General features: G+C 33.3%; 1 protein-coding gene across 9 annotated transcripts in view; it reads right to left on the reverse strand.

Moving 5' to 3' along the window:
* Window positions 1–375: 375 nt before the first annotated feature.
* Window positions 376–25764, reverse strand: part of Ssx2ip (SSX family member 2 interacting protein) — a 39353-nt gene continuing 13964 nt past the window's right edge. For 7 of the 9 annotated variants that reach the window (XM_078026615.1, XM_078026619.1, XM_078026620.1 and 4 more), the window contains 13 exons: window positions 22821–22952; window positions 22019–22188; window positions 21040–21252; window positions 18892–19002; window positions 17260–17395; window positions 15786–15861; window positions 15531–15708; window positions 11269–11419; window positions 9751–9887; window positions 9244–9417; window positions 6333–6447; window positions 5762–5927; window positions 376–3614 (listed from right to left, as the gene is read on the reverse strand). In XM_078026615.1, the coding sequence (XP_077882741.1) occupies window positions 3440–3614; window positions 5762–5927; window positions 6333–6447; window positions 9244–9417; window positions 9751–9887; window positions 11269–11419; window positions 15531–15708; window positions 15786–15861; window positions 17260–17395; window positions 18892–19002; window positions 21040–21252; window positions 22019–22188; window positions 22821–22863 (1845 nt within the window). In that variant the 5' untranslated portion in view covers window positions 22864–22952 and the 3' untranslated portion in view covers window positions 376–3439. The remainder of the gene's footprint in view (window positions 3615–5761; window positions 5928–6332; window positions 6448–9243; window positions 9418–9750; window positions 9888–11268; window positions 11420–15530; window positions 15709–15785; window positions 15862–17259; window positions 17396–18891; window positions 19003–21039; window positions 21253–22018; window positions 22189–22820; window positions 22953–25764) is intronic. The other 2 variants (XM_078026622.1, XM_078026621.1) reach the window with 2 other exon arrangements.

Raw genomic sequence — 25764 nt, forward strand, 5'->3', positions numbered from 1 at the left:
ACATTAGATAACAGGGAGAATACCCTATGCTGCTTTGCATATGAACCATTTGTGAAAAACAATCTATTACATAGTACTTCCTGTGGTTAATAATGCCAAGACAAAATTGAAAGCCTGGTGTTACTATCACAAAATGGATGAGAGGCCTTGGAACAGAACCATCAGTTACATTATTTAAGACTGAAAGTGTGGATAGTTTACTTTACAATTTAGATTTATATGGCCAATCTATCACTTAACTCAGAGATTCTCCACTGCAGGGAGTGTGTGCTTATCTTTTTATTCCCAAGGACTGGAAAGAAGTGATAAACCCTGACACATAGTAGGTGCTTAATAAATGCTTATCAAAACACTGAAAAAGAGTAAAGACAAACATAAAGAAAAGTGTTTTTACTAGAGTTCAATAATCCATACTTAAATTCAATCTAGAAATAAGAACATGATTTACATTGGGAAATATATTTCAAAGATTTTACAACAGGACAATCATAGAAGGCCTTGATAATTCATGGTGCTCCAGGCATACACACCGCAAAATCCTCTTTTGGGGTCCCCGGGCTTTCAGATGCTTCCCCGGCTTTCAGATGCTCCCCCAGGGGAAGTCAAGACTGGATTTCAGGGTACTCTTTTTTCAACATGTATTATGGAATGTGTTTTTCCATAGAAATCATGTTATCACAAGCCTATAAATAAATCCTGGCTAGCTAAGGTTAAATACAGCACTCTTTCCAAATAACAAAGAATTTCAATTATACCATGAGACAAACAATTTGCTATGGACTGTCCTGTATCAATTAATATATTCCTCTGTAAGAAAACACCTATTAAATTTAATGATTTTCTGGTATCACTGATTATTCTATTAAGTTTCTCATTACTGTAAACTGCAAGTGCAAACATTTAAGAGAAAAAAATTTTTATCTCCCATTTTCTTTGCCATTTTTATACACTTTGAAAATTCAAAACAGATATGTCATATAGAAAAATGAATGAGGCATAAAATATTTCAGATTTACATTTTGATAAAGAAGAAAACAAGATTATCAGGAGGGCCGATAATCCTGAAGTACACTATGGTACCATCATTTAATCAAGGCTTAGATGTAAGACTGGAGCACAGCAGTATTAGTATATTGCAAATGTCTTTAGAAGAGAAATTCTTGGAAATTTTATGTGTGGATTCAGGGGTTTTCCAACATGGAAAATCACACCAACATTCTGGAAACCCTAGGTGATTGGGGATCATTTTAGAACTGGAAAGTACATGCCAGGCCTTGTGTTATACACCTGTAATCCCAGTGACTTGAGAGCCTGAACCAGAAAGACTGCAATTATGCAAGATCCTGTCTCAAAAAAAAAAAAAAAAAAGACAAAACAAAACAAAAATCTAGAATTACAAAGTATAGCAAAACAAAAGTGATAGGTAAAAAATACAACTTCTAGCAGATCTATGTAAATACCAAAACCACAATAAATCTGGTTTTCATTTTACTGTTTCTTTCACACCTTACATTTTCAAATAAGTCTCAAGGAAATTTTCTTTCCAATAAGAGAATTCAACACATTTTAAAATGAAAACACAACAAAAAAGATGCTGCTTTCTAGAAATCCATCCTCATGCAATACAGTATTCTCTAAAGAGGGTTAATATAAAAATCAGATTATTTACCTCTGGCAAAGTACAACATGAAAACCCCTGGGGAAAATTTATTTCTAAAATTTCTGATTGCCTTTTTTTCGACCACATTATTGCAAAATAGTAAAAGAATGATTATATCTTAGCTAGGTCCCTTCTCAGAATCTCTCTTGACATTCTGTAAAATTTGTAATATTAAGACTAAAGAAGTGTCCATGCATCAAGCTGAAAGTAGTGAGTGACTAATATTCAAGTGCCAGCTCCTTGGAACTATAAATAGGGTTAGTGTTAGTATATTCATTAACGTCTCAAGATACTATCAGCCCTGAAAAAAAAAAATGGCCACTGCTACACAACGCTAAAGAGTCACATATAGTGAATGGATAACATGAAAACCTTTTTTTTGGGTAGTCTTGGAAATTTAAATGGAACAATTACAAACAGGGTGAGCATATGTAAGTGGTTAAATTGCTAGAAAAGGGGAAGGTAGATGGGACTTAACTACCACACCTAGCAAAGACTGGACCTGTGTAGGCTTTTATATACAGCAAAAAGCAGGGAGGGTTAGGCACTTAAAAGCTTTTTGATGGAAATGCAGGGGAAGAACTTGGGCCTACAAGTATTATTATTACTATCAATAATAATATACTGTTCATGAAGAACATGCTATCAGAAACATTACAGAGACAAAAGAGCCTAAGATTGTTCTGAAAATGAAATGACACAAGACTGTCCAGAGTATCATATCTGGATTTTAAAATTCAATACTTTTGTACTGCCATATTTACTTATCATTAGTGGTAAATATTTCATTGAAAAATTATTAAAAAATTATTGTCAATGATATAAAGTCCTAGCTGATATAGATTATTACCTTACTGGTACCCATCTAATAAGGAAAATATCACCATCCATCTTAAATATCTTTATCATCCAAATATCTTAAATCAATGCTCTTAAATTGTTATTCAAAGGTACTTTCGCTGACTTGCCCCATTACTCTATAATCAAGTCTTTTAAAAATTATAATATCCTATGTATATAAAATAAAAATCTAATGCTGTAAAAAATCTCAAAAATGTAATGTTAGTAATGTTGATTATCTAAAGAACTCAGCTTCATGGAACAGATTTTCGAATATTTATTGCCCATATGGATTAAAAAAAAAAACAAACCTTAAATGCAATGTGGAAATGGTCCTAACACACCTGTAAACAGAATACAACTGAAAATTTTACTATACTCATGGTTGTGTAGAAGTTTTTAAGTCTTAAAGCCTCTTAACATAATCATGTATATCTATGTACAAAACATACATAAATTTCATTTTATTTAAAACATATGAAAGAGGTAATTTCAAAATCACACTAAACATAATAAATATAGAACTTGCTTTGTTAAAAATCTACAGTATACATTCAAGTAAAGGTTAAACTTCCAATGCCAACTATATTTGGGACAAAAATTAAACATTTACAATAATCAGTTTCCTAAAAGTGCTATTTTTAATACCTATAAAGAGGAAACTCATTCTAGTGCTTTGTTTCCATCCAAACATCTATACATTCCTTTATTCACAGAACCAGATGTTTCTGTTACTAAAAATACATATCCAAAGCTTTTATATCCTTTTAAAGACATTTAGCATTTCAGCTCTTTGGGGGAAGACAGGGAAGTCCAAACAAACAACTCAGACCATCTTGAATTATTAGAGATGACTGACTTTATGGCATACCCTGTTTCAACTTAGATGTGAAATCTGGTGAACATGTTAATGAAAAAAAAAAAATCCCACCCACACATCTAGGGTAAGTCATCTTTTTCCACATGAGAATTTGTATAGGTCAAGGAGCACCCACTGTAGCAACCTTCCTGTGACCCAGGTCTTGATGCTATGCTCCATTTCTGATTTGTACATTCTCTTCCAACCTGATTTGGTGTAGTTTCTTCAGGAGTTATATTCAGTACATTGATTGAACTGTTGGAAAAAGAAAGGTAAATCTTTATAATTATCCCTTCCCTCTTTTATATTATATATGCTTTAGATATCCCTCAATGTCTAAATTCTGGCTGCTCCCACATCCTGTGCTAAGTAAATTTTGAGGACATACTGATCAAGAACATTAAAGAGAAGTGCTTCAAAATAGGTTATCATTTTTACCTATCCATCTCCTTACTATCGATTTTATCTATCCCTCTAATCTACTCTGAAGCGTGCTGCCCAAGTGAAGCCTAAAGTAGATACAGAACATGTGGATTTTGAAACCTAATGCTCCATGTCTCCATCCTTCTGCTACTATTTTCTAATCCTATTGTTTTTTCTTTGCTTGTGTGCTTGTTCATGCTTGCTTTCATCAGTCCATCCACCCGTCCATTCAGATATTTAATGAGGGCCTATAAAAGTAATTAAGAGATCAGACTCCAAAGCCAGATGGTTTAAGTTCAACCAGCCTCAAAACAAAGAAATATGAAACGATTACTTTAAAATCCACAAAGCTGAGTCAATGAATAATATATTTTTATTGCCTGAATACCTTATATAATTTTTTCAGAGAAACTTTTCAAATGTACATTTTCCGTGACCTTTATTTACTAACCCGACCTTACAACATGACAATGTTGTTAGTCCTAAAAACTGAAACCAATAACCTAAAAATTTTATTTACACTTTATCTACACTTAAAAAAATTGCTTATACTTAATTCAGTCCTCAAAATCCCTGAACCTCAGAGCTGTCTCAGGTAAGTTCAATGATCAACTTAGTTCTGTAAGTAATACAGCACATGTGTCACCCTGCACAGATTCAAAGCACAGCCTTTGTATAAAGTTCTACTCTATAGTAAAAGAAGTAAGGAAGGAGCTGTTATAGAAATTAGTTACAAATACACCTAATTATTTTAATGTAATCTTATTATAAAATAAAAACCAAGTTTCTTCAGGAACAAAACATATAAATTTATAAAATAATATAAAATTCAAGAATTATGTCAAGATGCACAGCTTTATGTAATTCTATTCTGTTCATCTCATTCTCAGAGGTTAGAATAGTTAAACAGAGTTCATTTAAGCACCAAAATTGTGCTTCTTTGCCACTAAAGTTGTTTAGGGTAGCCCTCAAAATACAAAAACAGAAAATCTTTTTAATAATACATTTTTATTTACATATATTTTTGGTGCCACTGAATGTTTACAATGAACCAAACTTAACTCACATCCTGTCATGTAAGTACTGAATGTTAGACTTTTTAATTAAACCACAAAACAATGCCTGCAAGGAATACTGATCTGTCAAATATTTCATAATAAAAATAATTATGTAAAAAAGTAAAAATTTACAAACTTAAAAATGACTGAGATAACTTAGATATAAAATGACTTCTTTGTATATGATGAGAATTTATATCTATATGTAGATAATTCTGATTGATAAATTTGGGAGTTTCAGTAACATTCCATGTAAGAAAATACTAGGTTTATATTATTGTTAGATTATAAATTAAACTTTCATTTCCCATATTCAACGTGTCAATCAATCTACTGGCCTTATCTTCAAATACACCTCAAATCTCTACATTTTTATCTTCACATATGACCTGAATTCCAATGAATTCTCATCTCAACTCCAATAATGTACTCCTAAGTGGATCCCCTGGCTTAATTACTGACTCTTATACTGTTTTCCACATAACAAAACTGTAGTACACTTTTAAACACTTGGATTCCCACCCAAATCTTGAATAAAATTCTGTAATGCTTATCCAATGCCCTTAGAACAATATGTGATCTACAAACTATGTACTACATAAAAACTGTGAAAACAATATTGTTATATTATTTAAAATATTAACTATTGCAAATAAAATTGTATTTTACATGTGAAGTAAAAAAACACACATTATATAATTTTGAGCTCAAAGAATAGGAACCAGATATACCTTGCTTGCTGCTGTACTCCTGGCACAATGCCAATATACTGGACACCTAGTAAGTACTTGTAGATTGAATAAATGCATCTACAAAATTTCTATCCAAACTTCTACTATTGCTAATACTACAGGTATGTCAACTTCTCCTCAGCATTGCAATTTTTGGAAACACGAAAAAAGATCACCCACAAACAAATACCTATGTTCAGATACACAGGAACGTGTTGGGCAAAAGTCTGAAGTAGAAGGTGAAGCAGGAAGAGATTTAGTCAGTTTAGAAATGCAAACTGGAGACCCATTAGACACACTGTGAGGCTTCTTCTGCTGTGTCCTTGAGTGCACTATAAGATTGTCCCGATCAGAACCTGTTAAAAAAAAAGGGGGGGAGGATGCAGTACATGTGGTGAGGTATTAAAAACAGTGAAGACAGCTACTAGGATGATCCATTTGAAAGAGATATGAGAGAACAAATTAAATTAACTTGCCAACTCTGTTGCATATCCTGCAAACAGAAAGATCTAGTTATAAAAATGTTACCTCTAGACTGTGATTTTTCAAAAATCTGACATTATTTCATTCACAATGAAAGTTACTTAAGATAGGCATAGTCTTCCTCTCATTCTCATTTTGACTCACTAAATAAAATCTTAAAGTTGATTTTTAGGTCAAATTAAAAGAACTTTTTCTCATGATCTACAAAGGTTTATATTAATAATCTGTACATTTCATTTGGATACATATTCAGATTAAAGAGTTTATGAAGTACTCACTTCCTGAGAAGGCACTGAAAAGTTTCACATTTTCTGAGTTCTGGTGGTCAAATGTAGTCATATTTAAAAACTGCTGTTTTAACCAACTGGCTCTTTCTTCTTCAAAAGCCTTTCTCTACCATGACGACAAACCAAAGAAATAACGGTTAATACTTCAACATACACACGGTTGCCATTTTCACAACTTCTCTATTGGTGTTTGCTCTCTGGCTTATTTATACATATTCCTTATATATCAAATAAATTAACCTAGGAAACTAAGAAAATCATGTTTAAAAATTCTACCCATTTTACCAAATAAACCAACAATCCCTATTTTCATAGTAATTTTGAATTCAAATGAACAATGAAAAACCTACAGAACACATTATAAACATAAAATCATAAACAGAAAAAGTACTTTATAAATTAATGAGTCGGGGGAAAATGGACTTCTGGCTTCATCAATCATTTCTTTCATTCTCTAGCCCTTTACCAGCCACCACCACTAAGCCACAAGAGGGTATATACAGGTTATGTCACACCTCATCTTTCTGAACAGCAGTCTCTCGTCCTTCCTTCTCATGTCCCCATGCCACCACTGTCCCCAGTGACCACCAGCAGCTAATATTTTTATGCAAAGAAAGACACCAGGCAAAGTAGCAAGAGCAGTGTCAGAGACAGGGGCACAGAATGAAGGTGCTCCCACGGGACATGCTGGCACAAACTGCTCTTGCTCCTCTCCTCCCCAGGAGACAGCTACTGATAAAATAGACTTTCATAGTGGGGGAAACCCATGTCATATCACCTCTTAAAATATAGAGTCCTTTATTCATAAATATTAATACAGAATCATGTATCTTCATCACACATTGGAAGAAAACTAATGACATGAAAAAAAAGGCCATATATATATGATGACCATGGGTAACAGGTAATTCAATAAATAGGAAAAAAACCTTAAAAAATTTTAACATATATTATCAGATGAATCAATGACTGTAAAACAAAGCTTTAAAAAGAAAAGCAAAAATTAAGATTTTTTTAAAAAGCAAAAATTAGAACATTTAGAAGATAAATTCTGAAAACACACTATGTGGCTAAAGTGAATAATAAAACTAACTCTGAACACCAGTTTGGTGATTCACAAGATAAAGGTAAAAGAATATCTAAAGAAATACTCAGAATGCCAAACATTGTCTGAACATACAGATGTCTAGAATACAGCAAAGTCAAAAAAGAGAAAAATTAAAAAATAGATAAAATTTCCGTAGACACAATCTTCCAGATAAAAAGAACTATTTAGACATATCCTGGTAAATTTTCAGAATAGTAGGAACAGAAAAGTCCAAACACTTCCAGAGAAGGGGATAAAAATTAATGTTATCTACAAAGTAATATAGGTTATAATATAATCTGGCCTTTCTTTAACAAAATCAAACATGAGAAGAAATGGAATAATTCTTCCAACACTATGAGGAGAAAAAAAGGTGTCAGAACAAATGTGGAATGTATTTTTGGGTACTCCAGGATTCAAAATGTTTATCTCTTATGTACTATTTATGAAAAGTTACTTCAGATGGTAACATTGGAAATTCAAAAGAAATCCCTAAGAGAAAAGTAGGAGATACATATAAGAAATACAGCAGCTAAGTCTGTATTTAGAAAATATAGAAAGTCAGAAAGGAAGCTACAGAGAAATTCAAAGAATTCACTAACTAGTAATACAGCTCTTCTGGGTAGCGAAGTGTTAATAATAAGAAAATTTTCTATGTGTCTAAACATATTAGTTTATGGAATGAACAATATTTATATAATCATGATGCTATCAGTGTTGTTGCCTGGTTTTAAATTTTCAAATCTCAACTTTTGACAAAGTACTTATTTCTACCCTGATTATATTACAGGATGGAACACAAAAGTGTTAACACCTGACAATGAAAAATAATACCATAAACAAAAATAGCCAAGTAAAGGGGGAAAAAGAGGTGGAAGAGGATAACTATATCAAAATTTCTTCATCTTTCTTTGCAGGGATTTGATACTGTATGAAGATGAACAAATGTGTTATGGAAACATCAAATATATTATTTATTTACAGTAAAAAAGGAAACCAAAACAGCAAAAGTTAATATTATGAAGAAATCAGATGTGAATGAGGAAGAGTATAGATGGAAAATACCATAAGATCACTGTATTCTTTATCTTACACAACAGAGAATTGATAGACTAACATCGAGAAAAAATTATTTTAACACTATATATTTTAAGTTAAAAGAATACTTTCAGAAGAATGTACCAACACAAACATTTAACAGTGGTTACCACTAAGGAGTGAAACTAGGAATAAAGGAAGAGGATTTTTTTTCTCACTTTGTAGTCATTTTTTTTTTTTAAACTGTGTTCAGACATTACTTCTATAATTTTTGAATGGAAACATATAGGTAATACATTGCTTTAAAAAGCAAGCTGTAGAATTATACATGAATAAACAATCTAAACTATTAATTATTAATGCATACATCCCTGAATGAGAGATTGGAGATAGAAGGAGAATTTTGTTTTTAACTATTTTTTTCCCTCCAAACAAAGCACATGTTCTTGCTTGACTGTCTTCTGGCATACCTACTGATAGAGGCTAAGATGCTGTTGTATGAAACTAAAACACTTCACAGAAAAAAGCCAATCTGAAAGGAATAAATAAATGCTTATAGCTTATATTTTAAAAACTGCAATTTCCAATCTGGTAAGGGAAAAAAGATATCATTCTATAATGTTCATATGCTTAGCCTCCCTTCAGTTTATGAGATGACAAATAAAATCCTTTAGAGAAAAAACTGGATAAGAAAGAAAGAAAAGCAAACTAAAAGCACTCTACTGAAGGCTATGTCCCAAACTCCCGAATTTTCAAAAGCACAACTATTTAAAATACCTCCAATCCTAGGCGAATAGCAGCTTCTGTAAAGTTTCGTCTCTCTTTCTCAAAATTCTTTTTTTGCTCTTTAAAAAGGGACCATTCTTCTTTGAGGCGTTCCTTTTCTTCCAACAAGTAACAGTCTCGTAATAGTGAAGTGGTATCATCGTCACATGCAGTAGCGAGCTGCTGCTATTAATTTTAAAACATAGTAAGTTCCAGGGGATCCCTGCAACACTCCGAGTTGAAATGAAAGCAAGGGAAGACAAGTTAAACTTTAGCGAAAGGGCAGAAATTTATGAAGAATCAGAAAGTCATATGACAATTCTCCTTTCCCAAATACTACTACCTCAACTATATAAGAAAGGGTACAGGACATCACCTGTTAGCAGACAACTTGGTTTAGACTGGGAAAAGTGATAAATATAAAGATCTTAAGAAATACAGGAATAAAATCTAGTAAGATTCTGTAAAATTCTGGCCTTTTATAGGGGAGAACAGCTTTGAAAGGTAAGTCACATTTACCTGTAAAAGTTGCTGCTGTGTTTTAATCATTTCTTTACATTGCTGAATTTCTAACTCCAGTTTCTCAGTTTCTTGTTCATGGTCTTGTCGTGATATCACATCTTCATCATTAAAACCTTCTAAATGTACCTTTGAAACTAACAGAAACCCAGTAAGATGACAAAGATTAATACCACCATTAGTTTTGGAATGTTTTGAGCATGTATTTAAAAATCAAGGGTCTCAGAACTTTTTGTAGAATCTCATAGTTTTTTTTCAAAAAGATAGGGTTTTTTTTTTTTTTAGTACCAGGATTGAACTCAGGGGCACTCTACCACTGAGCCACATCCCCAGCTCTTATTTTATTTAGAGACAGGGTCTCACTGAGTTGCTTTAGTGCCTTGACATTCCTTAGGCTGGCTTTGAACTCATGATCCTCCTGTCTCAGCCTCCCAAGCTGCTAGGATTACAGGCGTGAGCCACTGCGCCCGGCTAGTGCTTTCCTTTTAATAAACAAAATAAAATTAAATTTGTTATTTTAACATTATAAAGTTTTTAAAAAGCAAAGCAACTAGAAGTTCATAACAACTCTAAATTTGTATGACTTTATGGATAAATGATATTTTTGCAAAGCTCTGTTGTCAACCTTTAATTTTTAATCCATATATATGCAAGACTATGTCCTGATTAGAAATAGACAAATTAGCTACATTAAAAGAATGTTAACAAAAATAACAAATTCATAACTATGTTCTTGTTGATAGTGTTTTAGAGATCAATGCAGTCTTCAAATCTTGTTCTCTCATACTACATTCAACAAATAGGAAGTCCAGACATACTTACTATGTACTAAAAGACAATGATGACTAACATGAATAACATGTACATTAATACTGAGACTAATAATTTTGCTCACTATTCTTTATTACTTAAAACAACAATGTTGAATAAATTTTTGGTAATTTAAAATAAATTTTCTTTCATGAACTTCTTTTAAACCATGTAGACTTTATTTAACAAATATAAAATATTAGGGATATATTCATCAACATAGATTTAAGTGTAAGTCAGGGAATAATGTCTAAAATAATACTGTTGAACTGAACCAGGATATTCTACTTTATATTCTTCTTAATTGATATTTTGCATTGAACATCTATTATTTTGAAAATAATTTTTAATTATTTGGAACCTAGTGACATTCAAGTATCTTGGAGTGAGCAAAAGATTCATCTTTTTCTGTATTAATGAATGTCTTCATTTTCAAGATATAGAAAAAAAACCAGTTTGCTCAACTGTATACTGCATTCAGAGCAGATGGATACATGAAATCCTCTTTTCAAAGATTTATTTTGAGAACAAAGTATATTTTTCTTACTGAAGTTAAAATTTCATGGCAAAAAGTAGGCAAAATATTGCTTTAAAACCACCAAATTGAGCTACCAGCTTCATGGCAGAGCCCATACAGTGGCTTTCCAAGTGACTGGAAATAAATGGCTTATCACAAAATCATTTTGCATGCAGGAAAGAAGTAGTTACCTTGATTATCAAGTTTTTCTACATGACTTTTCAAAATTCTCCACTGTTTTCTGATGCTGTTTGTAAGCTGCTCTCTCACAGTTTCACAAGATAGGTCCCACATATTCTCTCTGGTTAGTTCTCCAGCATCTTCTTCAACATCAGAGATAACCTACAAATGATGACAGTGAAAAGAAAAAGACCAGTATTTTAAAATGGTTTTACAACCAGGCAGTAATGATCAGATTGATTACAAGAAAGAGACCTACCTAAATAATTTCTGCGTTGTATTTTAGGCATACATGACCCAGTACTTTTATTTTGAGAAAAAACAATGTTGAAGATAATAACTCCCCAACTTAGTTCTCCTTAAATCTGAATTTGAATCTAAGTAGTGACAAAAATCATGGAGCTGTTTGAGGAAGAGATGCTCACTACCTGTCTAAACTCATATAGAGAAGTGTTACATTAAGTGTCACACAAGTTCAATCAACTTGTTACTAATCTTAAGCTGCTTATAACATATATATATATATCATAAACTAATAAACCTTTGAAATAACCTCTAAAGTAAAAGCAACTATTAATCCTACTTTCCTCATACAATTTTTATACAACTAGAGATCTTTTAATTATGACAAGACATGAAATTATAGAAGAACATAGCAAATTTTAGTGATAAATTATTATATAAAGAATTACAGTAGGACAAAGGACATGGGAAAATAATACTAAAAGGCAAATGTCATAATGACCTGCTGTCTACATAAAATAGTTTTAATTTGTTATTATCATCCAGGAAGGCAGATATACTTTATTAATTTGAACAATAAAAAGAGAAAAAAATAAGATACAAGATGGAAAGAAAGAGTTGATTAGACTGTTCCCACAGCAGATACAACAGCACTGGGCTAAAAGAGGTCAAGGTCCCCAAGGCAGAACATGTACAGGAAAGGCCCAGGATGTGGCTCTTGTGATTCTGATTGTTGATAATTTATCTTTGGGAGTTACTTGTCAGTAACTTCCAAGGAGTCACATCTTTTCTTCTGTCCATTATATACAAGTCTATCAGAATACAGATTGAATATCCCTTTTCTATAATGCTTAACACTAGAAGTGTTTCAGATGTTTTTGGATTTTGCAATATTTGCAATATATACGTATACATAATCTCAGGGATGGGACTCAAATCTAAACCCAAAATTCATTCATATTTCATATATACCTTATACACACAGGCTGAAAGTAATTTATATATATTTTAGTAAGCTTTTGTTTTGACTGCAACCTACCACACGAGGTTATCTGTGGCATTTCCTACTTGTAGTATCATGTTGGTACTCAAAAAGTTTCAGATTTCAGACCTATACTACAAATTAGTTGTTTTAAAAAACTAGTAAGATTTCTTACTGGGTGTTTCCCAAACAGTATAACAAGATGAAAATTAAAAATTTACCTAACTTGAATTTTAGGTATCAAATCCCAACATAATAGGTATTTCATTTAGCAAGCCAGCTAAATAATAAATGAAATATGGATGTTATTTAGGCATTCCAAGGTTACCTCTTGCTAAAATGCTCCAAAATCTTTCCTTTAAAGAAGGGAATGGTTGATTACTTAAATTTTAAGATTAAAGGAAGCTAGAAAAATGGATCTTCTAAAAACAGCAAATATACTTAACAGGTATTTCCCCAAACTTAATACATTGGAATTATGAAGAATTACACACTGGCTAACTCATGGGAGGAAAGGCATCTGAGAAAAGAAAGATCTCCTTTATTTATTAGTCACTTTTTCTGAATAAAGGTGATAATGAAAGATTATTAAAGGATGGGTCAAAAACTGAGAAAGACTAAGTAATGGAAACTATGCTAAGTCTGAAGAGGTATCAATGAAAGTTAACAACTGACTAGAAATGAAGGCTTTGTGAGAAAGGGTCAAAAACTGAGCGTATAAAAGAATACAGTTTGTATTCTCAGTTTCAGTTGTGTTCAGTTATCTTAGTCAACTAAGATCCTAAAATACATTTGGAGCAGTAAGGTATTTTCAGGGGAAGGGAGAAATCACACATAACTTTTATAAAGACAAAATATTAACTATTTCATTATTAGCTACTAATTATTAATCTCTTATTGTACCTAATTTATAAATTAAACCTTCTCAGAGGTATATGTTATGGTTTGGATATGAGGTGTCCCCCAAAAGCTCCTGTGTTATGCAGGAATATTCATAAGTAAAATGATTAGATTAGCAGAGCTGTAACCTTCCTAGTTTCAATGGACTAACTGGGTGGTAACTGTAGGCCAGCGGGACATAGCTGGAGGAGGTGGGTCACTGGGTACATTCCCTGAAAGGATGCATCTTTCCCACAGTCCCTTCCTCCTTTCTTTCTCTCTCAGCTTCCTGGCTTCCATGAATGAAGCAGCTTGTGTCTATCATGTCCTTATGTCATGATGTGCTGCCTCATCGTGGGCCCAAAGCAATGAACTCAGCTGATCATTGACTAAGCCTGTGGTACTGTGAGCCAAAATAAATTCTCCCTCCTCTTAAGTTGTTCTTGTTGGGGATTCAGATCACAGTGATGAAAAGCTGACTGATATAGTATATGTATAAAAAAAAACATGAAAAAGTTTAATAGGAAAACAGGATATACAGGGTTCAGTATGATCTGTGGTTTCAGGCATTCACTGGGGGTCTTGGAATGTATTCCTATGGATAAATGGGGTTGGGGGACTATGCATTCAAGTAACATTTAAAAACAAATTTTAAAGAAAAATAGGAGGCAGGATGAGCTTATTAGACTTATTTGTTAAACCCTCAAATAAATAAGTCTCAAATGTGGGTTTAAAATACAAGTTCTGGTGACTTGCTAAGAAATTAGCATTTCTCATCAACAGTGTTATTTTTAGATTTTAATCACTAATGTGAATTAAGATTACTATCAGATTACTTAACATGTACAATGACCACTTCTCCACGTCTCTCCCAAAAAAAGCTTTTTAAAATATATATATATTTATTTATTTTTTAGTTATAGTTGGACACAATATCTGTATTTTATTTTTATGTGGTGCTGAGGATCAAACCCAGGCCCTTGCACATGCTAGACAAGCGCTCTACCGATGAGCCACAATCCCAGCCCCACCAAAAAGAGCTTCGTGAGGGGAAGAGTCAGTATCTTTTTGCTTTTTCTTTCCAGAAACCACAACATAATGAACAAGCAATAAATACGTAGATGAAATGATTATTTGGTTCCCAAAGTTAACAAAAGTACATCACATGACACTTAGAAATAGTTGAAAAGATATTTGGGGGGCTGTGGCTGTGGCTCAGAGGTAGAGCACTCGCCTAGCATGCGTGAGGCACTGGGTCCATCCTCAGCACCACATAAATATAAAATAAAGATACTATGACCACCTATAACTAAAAAATAAATATTAAAAAAAGAAGATATTTGCACAACGGTTACAGCACGAGCTCTAGAAATAGACTTTGATTCAAATCCTAGTTTTGTCATGTATTATACTGGGGTACTACTGTGGCTCAGTTTCTTCACCTCTAAAATGGGGATAATTATAGTACCTAAATAATCAAAGCTTAATATTAATACTCTCACATATATAGTACATATCATAGTGCTTAGCGTGGACTAAGTCACCAAAAGATTATCTCCACTATTTCCCAGGGCATGTCTAGAAACATGCAGGGACACTGGTTGTCACAGTGACTAGAGGTAGCACAGCAGTGACTGTCCTGTTCAAATTACCAATAGTGTATTCACTAAGCATACCTACCCAATGTTTGAACTGCCTTACTGTTATGGTTTGGATGTGAGGTATCCCCCAAAAGCTCACGTGTGAGACAACGCAAGAAGGTTCAGAGAAATGATTAGGTTGTCACAGTTTTAACCCAATCAGTGAATTAATCTCAGGGATTAACTGAGTGGTAACTAAAGTGGTAGGGTATGGCTAGAGGAGGTGGGAATTGGGATGTGACTATGGGTTATATTTTTGTATCTGGCAAGTGGAGACTCACTCTCTGCTTCTGATAACCATGTGAGCTGCTTCCCTCTACCACTCTCTACCACCATTATGTTCTGCTTTAACTTGAGCCATGAGGAATGGAGGTGGCCTTCTATGGACTAAGAACTCTGAAACCAGGAGCCCTCAAATTTCTTCCCTAACATTGTTCTGGTCAGATCTTTAGTCATAGCAGTGAAAAAACTGACTAAAACACCTACTTTGCAATCTAAAGAGCATATTAGAGAGAAAAAGGCCACTTACAGTTCCTGTACTATCATCTGCTCTTTCTCTAGGTTTCTTCTTTTGGGGAGAAAGAAGAGAAATCATTTCCTTTTTCATTTGCTGAAGAACCTTCTTAAGTTCAGCATTTTCCATTAGGATTTGTTTCTGACGATATTCATAATCATTCAAGAGAATTTTGTACATTTCATCTTCATTCCTGAGAAAGAAAACATTGTTATGAAAATGCATTGGAGAAAACAAAGTGTAAGTCTATTGATTTAAACTGGCCTTTACCTGGCTTCTGTTTTACCAGTCCTCCAGGAGCCTCTTTTTCCATCAGCTCTCCCCACATAATTTAAAACGTCCATGGCTACAAACATGAACACACAAAACAAAACCAATTCTTATCATATGTTATTCAAAACTTTAATGCATCCTATACACACTCGGGATATGAGTCAACTTGATATATGGGTTCAGATTTGGGCTCAACAGCCTAATTTCAAATTTTTAGTTCCTCTGCTGGTGAGCACTGAGATCTTAACTACTAAGCCTCTTTCTTCACTGACACAATAGGAATAATGAAATTATTTACCAAAGAGTTTTTAAGATCATAAGAAATAATGCTAAAGGTAGAGCTGAACATAGAGTCTGGCACACAGTTAAGCATTTAATAGTTCTGATTTTTTCATTACTAATTTCATTATCAACAGTTGGCAAACTATGGCCTGAAGGCCAGCCACCTAATTTTATAAATAAAGCTTCCCTGAAACACAGCCACATCCATTTGTTTATGTCTTCTATGGATACTTTTTCTTTACAATGGCAGAGGAGTAGCAGGCACAAAAAACACCTGTAGACCCTAACAAAGCCAAAAAATATTTATTATTTGGATTTCTATAGAAAAAGTCTGTCATGCCCAATTATCGTCATCATTATCATCATCACTGTCATCTTCAAGAAGTCAAGAATCCTGACAATAGCAACACCTCTTCTGCCCTAGATGGAGGACACATTTGCTATAAGAATGAAATAAGATGAGAATAAATTACTGCAATTTTAAAGTTAATAAAATCACTATAAACATTATGTCATTTCCAACTGGGTTTGAAACTGAAAACAACTAGACCCCTAAATATAAGGGCCTGTTTTCCAAAATTAAATCTTTGATAAGCCATTAAAATTGTATTGTACAGCTCTACTTTCGTGTATATATAGATTGACTTTTTATCTATACTATTTACTTGCAATTAGGCATATACTTTTGCAGGAATAGTTGTAGTTTTCAGAAGAATACTTTTAAAAAGGAGACCTTAGACACTAACTTTTACGGTACTTCTTTACGACTAATCACTTCAAAACACAGAACCAAACTTAAAGAAATTCAAACTGATATAAGTGATTTGGTCTGATGAACAATTTTCTGAACTCTAAAATCATTCTTTTGACATTCAGAAATACACCCTGGTTCTTAATATTTTCAGTTCTTTGCTATGGAAAAATTAAGAGTATCTTTGGGCTCAGTTTCTCTCTATGGCCCAATACTACACCTGTTATGTTAAACAGATATATACAATTAATAAATCAAACCAAAATGACTTCTTTTCCACTAACCAGTTCTCTAAATTTCCAGTTTATACAGACATACTAAAACTAAAATCAATCTAAAATCTACTGTACAAAGCATGAAAATAACACATCTTGAGCTATTGTCCTCAATCCTTTTATAATTTTAATTCCCTTGGCCAGATCTTAGCCAGCTGCTTACTTATTTTTTTATCCTTCTTGTTCATAACAAGTTGATGCAGACGTTCCTTTAGCTTATTATATTCACGTTCTTTTCTCTTCATATCATGATTATACTGAGTAGCTCGGCTTGCAATGATATTTTGTAATTTTTGTACCTAAAAAAAGCATTTCCATCAAATGAGAAATGATAAATCCAGTTAAAATTCACAAATTCAAAAGAGAAAAGTATTAGCAGTCATCTTCCCATAGTACTTAAATTGAGATGATTCTCCCTTCTTTTTAATGATTACAAATCACTTAAATGAGTCATGAAGTTTATATTTCTTAATTTTAAAATTTTCAGAATATTAACTTTCTAAATTATCTTTCTACAACTTTTTACTATACAAATATTCTTAGTAACTTAGAAACCAGAAAATCTTATGGAAGTATTAAAATATTAAGGGCTTTGTCTGAAGCAAGTAGGACCCAGATAGTCATTTTAAAAAGTGACCTCCTTTTCCTATTGACTTGCAATCACTTTACTTCGTACATTAGGTCCGGATAGGCCGAGTACACCAAGTGATCATGAGGTACATTAGCTAGTGGACATGTAGCAGGTAACCAGGCCCACTTCTCTCTGATCAACATTTGCTGATCATCTATTATGTGTCAAAATAGGTATCTACCAAAGCTTCTCAGGCAGTACTTAACATAAGTGCTTTATTCTACCAAAGACATTCTCAATCCTTGCTAGAGAATAATATGATTAACTTATTCCTTACCAAAGATGAACTGTTTTCAAACCATTTAAATCAACAGATCTGGTCAAACTTTTCTGTGAAAAGTTTATTAAATATACTACTAAATATTAAATATACTACTAAAAATGAAGTATGATAAAATTATCCAAATCAAAGGGTTTTAAAGACTTACACTCCCTTAAGAGTCTTTCATAAAACACTGAAAGTGTATTTTTATAGCTATTACATGGAATAAAAATAAATAATAAAATAAACAATAAAAACAGAGCAATAAAAACATAATAGTACAGGTACCAAGTATAGATACATTACAAAACAAATCCATTAATTAAGTCCAACTAACCACTGAAGAAATTAGAAATTTGTCAGAAGATATCATAATTCCAAGAACCCACTGAATTAGAAATTAGAATTCTACTAAGTAAACCTAAGGCAAAAATTAGAATTATTATATCTTTTACCTCAGAAATAAGATTTTTAACGAGAATTGCTCCTGTGCCCACTGAGCCAAGCAATTGCTTAACTGGACCAATAACATCAATATTTCAGATAGTACAAAAAGGGGCAAGTCAGATATCAAGTGCAGATATAGCAGAGCACAAAAAACCTGCATTTAAAGCACCTTGTGCCTGTGAAAAAGTGAGTGAATCTGTGTGCAGGAAGGATGGTACAGAACACTGTTTTTATCTGCTATGAACCTAAGCCAAATTGATCCCCTAGGAGTGGAAGGCAGAGTGTGTAGTAGGGAGGATTCCAAACCTCCTGGTTAAATATAATTTTATACACAAAGGTCCACCACAGCAATTTGCCATAATGGGTTTTTTAAAAGTTACATGGCTCTTATGGTTTCCCTCAAATTACAAAAAATAAAAAAATAAAACATCATATGCAATAACTTGATAACTTACCTCATCTTTTTCATTTTTCAGGAGCTGATGCAAATTCCTGTTTTTACATTGCAACTGTCTGTCTCTCTCCTGAAGCCCAATCATTTCCCTCCTGGAGGTTTCCAGTTGTTCCTAAAATATTTGTATGCCATTTTGACCAAAATTATACAAATTCAAAACAACTGAATTCTTAAGTCAATAACAAAAAGTTATACAGACTAGTTTTGTAAGCTAAATTGTAGTGGCACATAAAATGTTTATTTAGAGCAATTACTATGCAGCATTTATCTAAATTTACATATCAAATTCTATTTCATTTAAGTTCCAAATTTTGTGTGTATATACAAAAGGAGCTTCAAAATGGTTCTCTTGAAAGGCTTTTCACTTATTCCATGATGATGCCACTGAACCCATTTAAAATTTCTTCAGACTTTTTATTTCTAATACTTTTTATTTTTTACTTTTTGGTACCAGCGATTGAACCCAAGGGTACTTAATCACTGAGCCACATCCAGCCGTTTTTATTTTTTATTTTGAGACAGCGTCTCATTAAGTTGTTGCTCGGGGCGTTACTAAATTACTAGGGCTAGCTTTGAACTTGTGATCCTCCTGCCTCAGCCTCCTGAGTTGCTGGGATTTCAGGCACTTGACACCTTGTTTTTAATAAACAAGGTGTCAAGTTCAAATAAACATCTGCCTTGTTTTTAATACTTCTGCTGAACACTTGGAAGATATCCTCATCTATAATATCATCATCACCTCTCCTTTGAGAATAAATTTTTGGCTTTCAGAAAGAGACAAGTGAGCTACAGCTAAGCCAAAAGAAGGCGTTACTTTAGTTCAAGTCCAAAACCTCTGCAAAGACATGCTAACAGGCACCCCCATCATGAAGTTTTCTGAGCCCCGTACACCTCCATCCTGAATACAAATGTGCACTCTCCCAATCACTTCTCCACCTTTCCACTAGAATGACATTTACACGATGTCTTCCCTCTGTTTACAACTCTTCAGCGCCTCCCAGTTTCTGAACCATGACTTTCAAACCATTTGGAACCCGGGGTTAAAAGCCTCACCTCTCACCATTTTTCATCCATATTTTACACACTCCAGCCCCTGCAGGGCTTTGTGGTTACTTGAAAGTGAAATGTACTCTCAAGCTACCATGCTTTTCATGCAAGTTACATGCTCTTCCTGGAATGTTTTTTCCAAGAACAAAGAAATCCATTATACAATAGTATATTTAGGAAAAAATTAGACTTGGATACCAGTACATTATATCCTCAACAACATACATAAGCCCTCACCATATTTTGAATACCTTATTCCTCTCTGCCAGTATTTTTAAATATAAGCCAGGTATGGTGGTACATGCCTATAATCCCAGTAGCTTGAGAGGGTGAGGCAGGAGGATCACAAGTTCAGAGCAAGCCTCAGCAAGTTAACAAGGCCCTAAGCAACTTAGCAAGACCCTGTCTCAGAATAAAAAGTTCAAAACAAGTTTTTAAAAAGTGTGGGGCAGTATAAGCTATTGGGATGTAGCTCAGTGATAAGCAGCCTGGGGGTTCAATTTCTGGAACCAGAGGGTGGGGTGGGGGGGAAGGAAAACAAAAGAATGTTAAAGCAAACCAGGAACCAGTAACAAATGTTCTAACATTTTAAGGCAGCAGGCCAATGGTCTTGTGAAAATAATTTCATTTTCTCGGAGAAAAATTTAATAAAGCATCTTTCTATATGATCTTTTTCTAAGCCCCAGGACTCTTAGATATTATCTGGTCTATTTTCATTATTGAGCTTTAGAACATTTGACATAAACACATCAAGAATATTTTTCTTTGAATGAACTAATAAAGCTCTTACAAAGAATTTTAAATTAAACATCTACTTTGTTAAAGAAGATTATATGGGGTAGTGTAATCCTTTTCCTCAGAATATAAACATTTTCTAAGTTAACTTTCTAAAGATTAAAAAGTCATTAGAGTAGTCATAACATTAGTGCCTTCAATATAGATAATAGGAAGCAGTATAACTGATTTATGCAAATTAAGCTCAAAGTTTCAAAAAAAACTAAAGCTTTTAAAAACAACCTTAACATTTGATAGTTAATGGACATTTATAATAATTAGTTATATAATAATGACACTAAAATACATAATGATATACGTTTTCTACCTTAAGTTTTGCATAGCAGTTCTGCAGATGGTCCATATCACTTCCCAATTTCAGATTTTTTGTTTCCACATTTTCCTGAGCTAGAAGGTTCTTCCGCTGAAGTACAAGTAGCTCATTCATACAATTCAAAACAGCAACTATATTTAATTCTCTTTTTGTGTCTTTACTTTTGGATTCTTCATATAATGAAGGAAAACCAAAAGTGGTCAATTCCTGGTAGGAGAAAAATGTTTTTTTAAAAGTTGGTTATCCTTAGGGAGATATTGGTCAAAAAGACACAAAATTTCAGTTAGATATAAAGAATAAGTTCAAGAAATCTACTGTACAACATGTTGACTATCATTAATAACAATGTATTGTATTCTTGAAAATGCTGAGTAGATTTTAAATGTTCTTACCACAAAAAGTATGAAGCATGTTAATTAGCTCATCTGAGCCACTCTACAATGTACACATGTTAAAACATCGTGTTGTATATAAGAAATATATACAATTTTTACTTGCCAATTAAAAATTTAAAGTTAATTTTTTAAAAGTTGACTACCAGAGAGCAAAAGAAACAAAATATTTTCTAAAAAGAAACAGAAATATTTTCTAAGTCAGAGAACTATACTGAGTTCATTAAGAAACTAGTAAATTTCCCAAAGAACAAAAAAATTAAAAGAACTGTTTTGTTGTTGTTGTTTTCCCCTAGACTCTGCTTTATAACCCCTGTGACCTGGAGTAAGGTACTTAGTTTTCTGCACCAATAAAATGAGGTTAAATTCAATGGAGAAGCCTGGGATGATGGTGAGGCCAAACTGCTCCAAATACAATAGCTAACCTTATATGAAACTAGATCATTACCAAGGTTCTCAGTAAATCTAATCTAAGTCTCTGGCCACTGCATAACAATGTACTTGTGCTCGACAAATGTTTTTATAACCTCTGTATATGTTCTACTGTATAATGATTTATGCTATTTATGAAAACATGTTACCTGATCAAGATATGAAATACTTTGTTCAATATTCTCTTCTGTGCAGAAGGCACTGAAAAAGCTGTGCACATTTTTTGATAAAGGTATTGAAGAACATAGCACTTGCTGTGAATATAGACTTGATGGAGACATCTTTGTTTCTGAGGTATATTGAGAGATATTTTTACTTTCTGAAAAGAATCAATAAATAGCATTTGCATAACTAACTTAAAAAAATGTTTGTAAAACTAACTTACCAAAGATTTTAAACTTTACACATACACACACATATTTAAGAATTTTTAAATTAGGATGAAGCCATTTTTATCTGATACCTATGTTTTTTCTTTTTCCCAAAAAACATAAAATTAAAGTAGTATTCTTAGTAGGCATGTTAAGTGACAATACACCTTAACTTCTACTACTTTAGACTTATAAAAAATTATAGACAAAACACACTTGTCTATTTCACTCAATGCTTACATGACAAAGGAACAAACCTGGGAAACACTGAAGTAGCCACTAAATATATTTCAAATGCATAAAAATTTTACTCAAAAATACTATGGATCCAGTAAGCTATCTAAAGCACTGAACCCACTGATTACAGCACCTTCTTAGCTCTCTCTGATAACTTTATTGAAGATGAAAATTGGACACTTGTAACTATTTATCTCTCTCTCTCTAGTCACATCTTCAATATTTTTGTAACTTTTTAATATTTTTGTTGAAAACATTCACCTTGACAATTATTGCTTTGATTGCTAGTTATTTTAGATTCAGTTAAACTGCTTTGGTTTCCCTTTACTTTAGATTCAGTTACCTGCAGACAGACCTGGATCTGTAATAGTCATCCAATCTCCCATAGCAATTTCCAGAGCCAGGATACCTGAGGAACCAGTTTAGCACTGAAACATGTAGACCAGCTGCTGTCACTCTTCTAAGTAGGCATCTCCTTAAGAAGCAAATGGCAGAATAATGGCCTCTAATTTAAAATATGAAAACCAATATAAAATCATTATGTAACAATTAGTTGCATGTGCTTCAAAAACCAGAAGGATTTGCAACATTTATTCCCACCCATGTGAATACAGAACATTAGTAGAGTTTAAAAATTATATAAAAAGATGTTACATATATGTACAAATATATAAGGATCAAGGCTAAAGGTTCTCTAGTTCTCATGGGGGTATTTGCGTTACTTCATATATAAGCTACATGGTAACTGATATGACTCATAATATAAATCTAAGATAAGGCATTTAACTAAGTAACATTTTTAAACAAAAATATCCTTTAAAACAAAGCATAACTCTTATTTACGTAGACAAAAAGATGAAAAGCTTCTTGGCCAACATTCCCCATTTTGTTTTCCCAAACTATTCTTTCAAATTTTAATTGCCAGTGTTGGCATAGATGTAGGGCTTGATGCTATTCAAATAACGTCAATTTAAACTACTATCAAGCAATCTGGCAATTATGTATCAAAATTAAAAGTAAAAAATGTCTTCATCTAGAAAGTCCATTTCTAAAATTTTATTTTAATAAGGTAATGTATACAAAGATTCATATACAGGTTGTTCATTACAATAGGAAAAAGAAACAATTATGTCCCACAATAGAGGACTGGATAAATGAGACATTTATACACAGAACACTGAATAGCCTTGAAACAGAACTACGTAGAACTAGGATCACTAACAAATATCTAAAGGCCAGAATACAAATGAACTAAAAAAGTAAACTAAATAAGACATGTAACCTTTTCCATCTACCATTCATGTTTCCTCTTCTTTAGAGATAATGGAAAAGATATTTCTCCATCACAAGAAAAACAATTCAAGTAAAATTATAAATGGCAACTGGCAATTGATTTCAAGGTCAGGGACAGAAGGAGGAGGGGTGGAATCTGCATGTGCCAACACTTTGGACAGCTGCTTCCCCACTAAAGTAACTTGTCAAAAGAGAAAGCAGGTTCTATGTTGATAGAACTTTGAGTTTTTAGAGATGTTGGAATTCTGAATTTTTATGTGAAGTCTCCCTATTTTTAAATGGTAGAAGCTAATTAAGAGTTCTTAGCTCTATGCAAGTTATATTGTCAGAAGTGGGGGAGTGGGTAGAAGGGTATATGAGAACCTTCTGGGGTACCAAAAATGCTCTGTGTTTTGGTCTGAGAATTGATCACATGGGCATACATATAAGTACATTTCATCAAGTTGTACACTTAAGATCTATGGCCCTGACTGTAAATTGAAACTCAAATAACAATGGCCATGTGTAACAAGCCAAATAAAATGTGTCCTCAGGCCAGATCTGGATTGAGGATTAACAGTTTATAACCAGTATCCTCAATATTTCAGGCTATGGAAAATAATTATGTGATGTTAAGATGAGTTGGGCACAGTGGCACAGGCCTGAATCCCAGCAGTGTGGAAGGCTACTGCAAGTTCAAAGCCAGCCTCAGCAAAAAGCAAGGTGCAAAGTAACTCATGAGACCCTATCTCTAAATAATATACAAACAGGGCTGGGGGTGTGGCTCAGTGATCGAGTGCCCCTGAGTTCAATCTCCAGTGCCTCCCCCCAAAAAAAAGTTATATGAAACTTTTTGCTCATCCAACAAACATTTATTGAACTCCTATTATGTATCAGACATATTTTTTAGGCACAAAGGAGGCTTTGCTCTTAAGAAGTCCACATTCTGGTGTAAGGGGGAAAAAGACACTAAAGAAGCAAGCAATAAACTAACAGTGGCAAGAACTAAAAACAAAGTAAAACATGATAATGAGATAATATGAGAGTTTGGGGATGGGGAGTATCTGGGTTAGTAAGGAAGGCTACACTGAGATAGTGACATGTAAACTGAGACCTAAATAATATCAATGACCAAAGCAGATAGTAGAAAAACAGCAGGAACAAAGAACTGAGATGGAAACGAACTTGATAAGTATGAAATACAAAGAAATCCAGTGTTTGAAGCACAGTAAGCAAGGCTAGAAAAGTAGTGGGTCAAAGTTCTCTGAATTGCAATAAAACCTAGGTAAACAGTTTTATTGCAATAGTGCCCTGTGAACTGAAACCTAAATAATATCAATGACCAAAAGCAGATAGGTAGAAAAACAGCAGGTACAAAGACCTGAGATGGAAATGAACTTGATAAGTATGAAATACAAAGAAATCCAGTGTTTGAAGCACAGTAAGCAAGGCTAGAAAATTAGTGGGTCGAAGTTCTCTGAATTGCAATAAAACACAGGTAAACAGTTGTAGGCAGGAAAGTAACATGATCTCCTTAATGTTTTAAGAAATTTCATCAACTGCTGTTGAGTAGATCACAGGTAGACAACAGTAAAGGTTGAAATCAATAAGGAGGCACTGCCACAGCCCAGGTGTAATGAACAGTGATACACCCCAGTGCTTCCAACAGTGGAAGTTCAAACAGATGAATTAGAAATGTCCTGTGTGTATGTGTGTGTGTGTGGGTGGGGGACTGGGGATTGAACCCAGTGCTTTGTGCATGCAAGGCAAGCACTCTAAACTAAGCTATATCCCCAGCCCTAAATGAAGAAAATACCTTTAGGACTTTCGGATGGATTGAAATGTGGGCAAATGAGGAATCAATGATTATTTACAGTCACTAGTATGGCAATATGTGAAAACGTGGATGTGTAACCAATGTGATTCTGCAATCTGTATACGGGGTAAAAATGGGAGTTCATAACCCAGTTGAATCAAATTTATGAAATATGATATGTCAAGAGCTTTGTAATGTT

This window comes from Ictidomys tridecemlineatus, chromosome 11 (assembly GCF_052094955.1).
Source record: "Ictidomys tridecemlineatus isolate mIctTri1 chromosome 11, mIctTri1.hap1, whole genome shotgun sequence".
Lineage (NCBI taxonomy): Eukaryota > Metazoa > Chordata > Mammalia > Rodentia > Sciuridae > Ictidomys > Ictidomys tridecemlineatus.